At 40.5% G+C, this 4,524-nt stretch overlaps 1 protein-coding gene across 1 annotated transcript; it reads right to left on the reverse strand.

Annotated features, from left to right (window-relative positions):
- Positions 1-281: 281 nt before the first annotated feature.
- Positions 282-3,820, reverse strand: LOC147718511 (zinc finger MYM-type protein 1-like). The gene is made up of 3 exons (XM_086966734.1): positions 3,529-3,820; positions 2,613-2,724; positions 282-2,490 (listed from the first exon to the last, which is right to left on the reverse strand). The coding sequence occupies exon 3, from the start codon at positions 2,465-2,467 to the stop codon at positions 356-358; it is 2,112 nt and encodes a 703-aa protein (XP_086822860.1). The 5' UTR covers positions 2,468-2,490; positions 2,613-2,724; positions 3,529-3,820; the 3' UTR covers positions 282-355.
- Between the last annotated feature and the right edge of the window lie 704 nt (positions 3,821-4,524).

The following is a 4,524-nucleotide window of genomic DNA, read 5'->3' on the forward strand; positions in this document are numbered from 1 at the left end:
GTAAAATGAAAGTCGTACTGCACCGTAGCGAGCGAGCGTAGCGAGCGAGCCCGAACCCCTTAAGGAGGGTTCGGGGGGAATTCCCCCCGAGAAAATTTTGAAAAAAGAGTGGACAAATGGTGCATTTTCATGCAAATTTGTGAAAGCAGGAAGGTTAATAAAGCAATTGTGAAAGTGCAGTTATTACATTAATAAAGTGGTGTCATATAACATAGGTAGCTGCTTATTCTTCTTCATCATAACCACAGAGCTTCATAACAGACTTTGAAACACAATGCATTGCTGAGTACCTCACAGATGTATTTTAATAACAAACAAATAAACAGGACGCCAACTAGCAGCATTTAAATAGTGTTCACTTTTTGTAATGAAAATCCGCACGTCTGTTTTTCATGGAAGCAAACTTCTCAATGACTTGACCATTGAAGTCTGGTATTCGTTTAACTAACTCACTCTCGATGGAAAGCATTGCTAAGGCATTCAGCCTGTCCTGTATCATGGTGTTTCTTAGGAATGTTTTTATTCTGTTCAAAGCGGAAAATGAACGTTCCGACTCTGCTGTTGTCATCGGTGTGGTGATGAGTATTTTTAATAAAGTCACTGTTTCTGTTAGTGTGTTTTGCATGTTAAGGTTCAGAATTAAAGCAAGCAAATTAATTGCATTAGTGGCCTGCCGGTATACATGCATTCCATACAGTACAGTTAGTTCTGTTCTCAGATCCTCTTTGTTGAGCATAGGGTAAGCATCAACAGCGGTATTCAGTGCTTGCTCAGGGAAGGAAATATCATGTTTAGCAAACAGATCACTTTTTAGTAATGTGGCACTCACCAAATGCTTTTTAAAAGAAAAGCGTTCCTTTGCCTGCATAATTATAGTGTCACATATCTCTTTGGAAATTCGGACTAGACTGCTGATGTCTTTTCTGCGGTTAGAGAAAGTAGAATCATTTGGCAGTGTGCTGTCTAAATTGTCAACGTCTTCTCTGATTTCCGTTATGCTTGTGACAAAGCTGTTGATAGATGTTTCCACATGGATAGTATCTATTTCACGTTTTTGCAACGTTTCATACAGTGCTTCAACTTTTAGCATTATTTGAAAAAACAAAAACAGCAAAAACTGAAACTCCCTGTCTTGCAGTGTTCTAGCAAAGCCACGGGCCTCATTCCGGCTTTTGTAGTCAAAGTCTTGATTTGCTTCTATGGTGTCAAAACATTTCTCAAGATCAACCCTATATAGGTATATTAGGCGGATTGTACGGATGTGAAAATTCCAACGAGTTGGGCCTCCCTTTGGAATCCTTCTGTTAACAATGGTATGAAGTAACTCCGTTCTTTTGGGGGAGCGTGAGAAGAATGCTGCCATTCCGCCTACATCCAGGAAGAATATCTTTGCCTCAGAGATCTTTCCTACTGATTGTTGCATAATCAGATTTAGTTGGTGGGCATAACAGTGCACGTAATGGGCATTAGGGTAGACATCTTTAATTTTTTTTTGTACTCCACCGGAGGTTCCACTCATTACTGCAGCACCATCATAGCTTTGTGCAATCAGTTTTTCTTTTTGAGTCTGCTCTGGAAAAATGAAGTTTAGTTCCTGTAGAATAACTGAAGAAATGCTTTCTGCACAAGCGTCTTTTAAATGGGTGAATCCATAGAAGCGTTCCACAACTTTGTTGTCACTGTCTAGGTACCGAAAGACCAATACTGACTGTGTATTTGTGGCCACATCAGTGGTGTCATCAGCCTGAATAGCCACAAAGTCTGTGTTTTTCAGCTGTTGTACGATAGTGCTTTTTACAATCTCTAGCATGCACTCAAGCAGTTCATTTTGTATGATTTTCGAGGTGCCCTTGAAGACTGTAGCAGTTGATAGATGTGCTTCGAATACATGGTCTATGCTTGCTATTAGGTCCACAAGCCCTAAGAATATACCAGGATTTGCAGAGCCTTCCGATTCATCATGCCCTCGTAAAGCCAGTTCAAAATCACCACAGAAACGAATGCAGTCAATGATTTTTGACAGCACGTGTCTATTCCTATCAACTGCTTCATTGTGCTTCCGTATATTTGTTTGGTAGGCCTCGCTTAAGTGGGCTTCAATCGGTTTATCTCCCAACATTCCCAGTCTTGTCAGATTTTCCATATGTGTTTTCGTGTGTGCATGCTTCTTTACTTTATCTGACAAATGCTTCAAGTCTTTAACTCCTTTTTTGGTCCAAGGAGTTTCACCACCAAACAGCAGGCAGGGGAAGCAGAACAGAGTATTTGTTGAAGAACATCCTGTAAGCCAATCAACTTTTGTGTACCAGGTGTTTGTGAAAGAACGTGTGTAAAGCTTCCCTCTGTCTAGGGAACTTTGTTGTAGGTTTAGGGTTGGCCGGTGAGGTCCTAATTGTTTTACAATTAGTTTGTCTTCACGTTTCAGTCCAAGGAACGGCTTTGCAAGTAGATGCTCTACTGTATTCATGGTGTTGCCAATGTTAGTGTTACCTGTCAATAATCAAAGTACAACGTATGAGGTTTGGTGCATGTATTTAGATGCCACCCACCATGTACACAACTTACATAGCCCTGGACTACTAGAATGTCAAATATAGCAGCAGTTTCCTTACCTTAAACACTGGGGTTGTTGGCTGCGTTGTAGCAGAAAAGGAGGTTGGCGTCTCTTCTTCTTTGCTTGATTTGCCCAAAAATTAGTTCGGCAGCCGGAGGCTTTACCAAATGCTGAAAAGCAAATACAACAAAATGTAGTTGTGTCAACCAAACACACCGACTTTTAACAAAAGCATTCAAACTGTAAAATATGGGCAGGCATGTACAGTGGTGTAACGCAAAATGAGCCTCTTCCCTTGCAGAATGTGCTGAAGCACCCCTTAGTGATCACATCACGATGCATTTCTTTGATCATAAGTGCCTCTTATTACAGAAAAAGTTGGAGACCCTTGGCTTAAGTGATCCACAAAGACTTGACCCTGTACACTGCACATTACATTTGGGTTATACATCAGGTTTCACCTTCTTATAACAATACACTTGAATTTTACTAAGTGGGCTAATGCAATTCCTTCCATTGACCAGTACAGTCTAGGGGCACACTTTTGGTTCCTATGTGTAGTCTATATGCAGACGACGATCATCTGAATTATTAAGGGACTCAGATCACACTCCTGGAAAGTGGTTACGCCTGCCTTAGCATTGCTTTTGTAGGCCATGTGGACTTTTAGAAGGTTCACGTGGGCAAGCTGGCAGACATGCCATTAGGAAAACGGACACTGGAACCAGGAGGACAAACGCAAAATGAGCCCCCCCTGTAGCACGTAGTTAGCGGTTGATCTATAAACTATAGAGGTAAAATCTTCTCCAGTGAAAATTAATCTACCTTTGAAACAATACATGCACTATGGAAAATATGCAAGAAAAAGAAATACAAAAGAAGACTGAACACTGGTATTTGACGCCACCCACCATGTACACAACTCACATAGCCCTTGACTACTAGAATGTAAAATATAGCAGCAGGTTCCTTACCTTAAACACTGGGGTTGTTGGCTGTGTTGTAGCGGAAAAGGAGGTTGGCGTCTCTTCTTCTTTGCTTGATTTGCCCCAAAAATTAGTTCGGCAGCCTGAGGCTTTACCAAATGCTGAAAAGCAAATACAACAAAATGTAGTTGTGTCAACCAAACACACAGACTTTTAACAAAAGCATTCAAACTGTAAAATATGGGCAGGCATGTACAGTGGTGCAACGCAAAATGAGCCCCCCCTGTAGCACTTAGTTAGCGGTTGATCTATAAACTATAGAGGTACAATCTTCTCCAGTGAAAATTAATCTACCTTTGAAACAATACATGCACTATGGAAAATATGCAAGAAATACAAATTCAAAGGAAGACTGAAAACTGGTATGTTGTTGTTTTTGTCATTGCATCCAGATATATGATACAACAAGTAACATCATACTTACAAGTCAGGACTACTGGCTTTGTCGATGGTTGTTAGTTGCAAAAGAAAAATAAGCAGCAACTGTGGCTTGTATATAACAATGAAAAAGCTTCCACAATGCTCTTAGGTTTGGTGTAAATCTCAGATATTTTGACATTTCATTTAGGTGCACGTCTGGAAAGCTGTGACATTTGCAGGCATACTCAAGGAAATGTTTGCAAATTCCTATTCACGGGTATGCAGTAAGTGTACTGTGTATTTATTTATGCATGTGAAATTATAATCACATATGTGCAACTGCCCTTTTGCTCTTTGAAGTTAATTTCTCCAAGGACACAAACATTACCTACACACCTATCACTTTTGTTCCATTCTCCTTTTCACCAGGGTGGGAAGAAGTCGTGAAATCACTGAAATGTTTGTCAGCACCGACCAACAAGTGCGTCTGGGGCAGTCAACAAACTTTCGAACGCATTCCCTCCCTGAAATGGGCCGACTATTCCGCCTGCCACAGATTTATTCAAATAAAAATAAAAAGTATGTGTGAGTACTTAAAAGCGTCAAAGTACACTGTGTGGATCA

Source organism: Lissotriton vulgaris, chromosome 4_1 (assembly GCF_964263255.1).
Source record: "Lissotriton vulgaris chromosome 4_1, aLisVul1.2, whole genome shotgun sequence".
NCBI lineage: Eukaryota > Metazoa > Chordata > Amphibia > Caudata > Salamandridae > Lissotriton > Lissotriton vulgaris.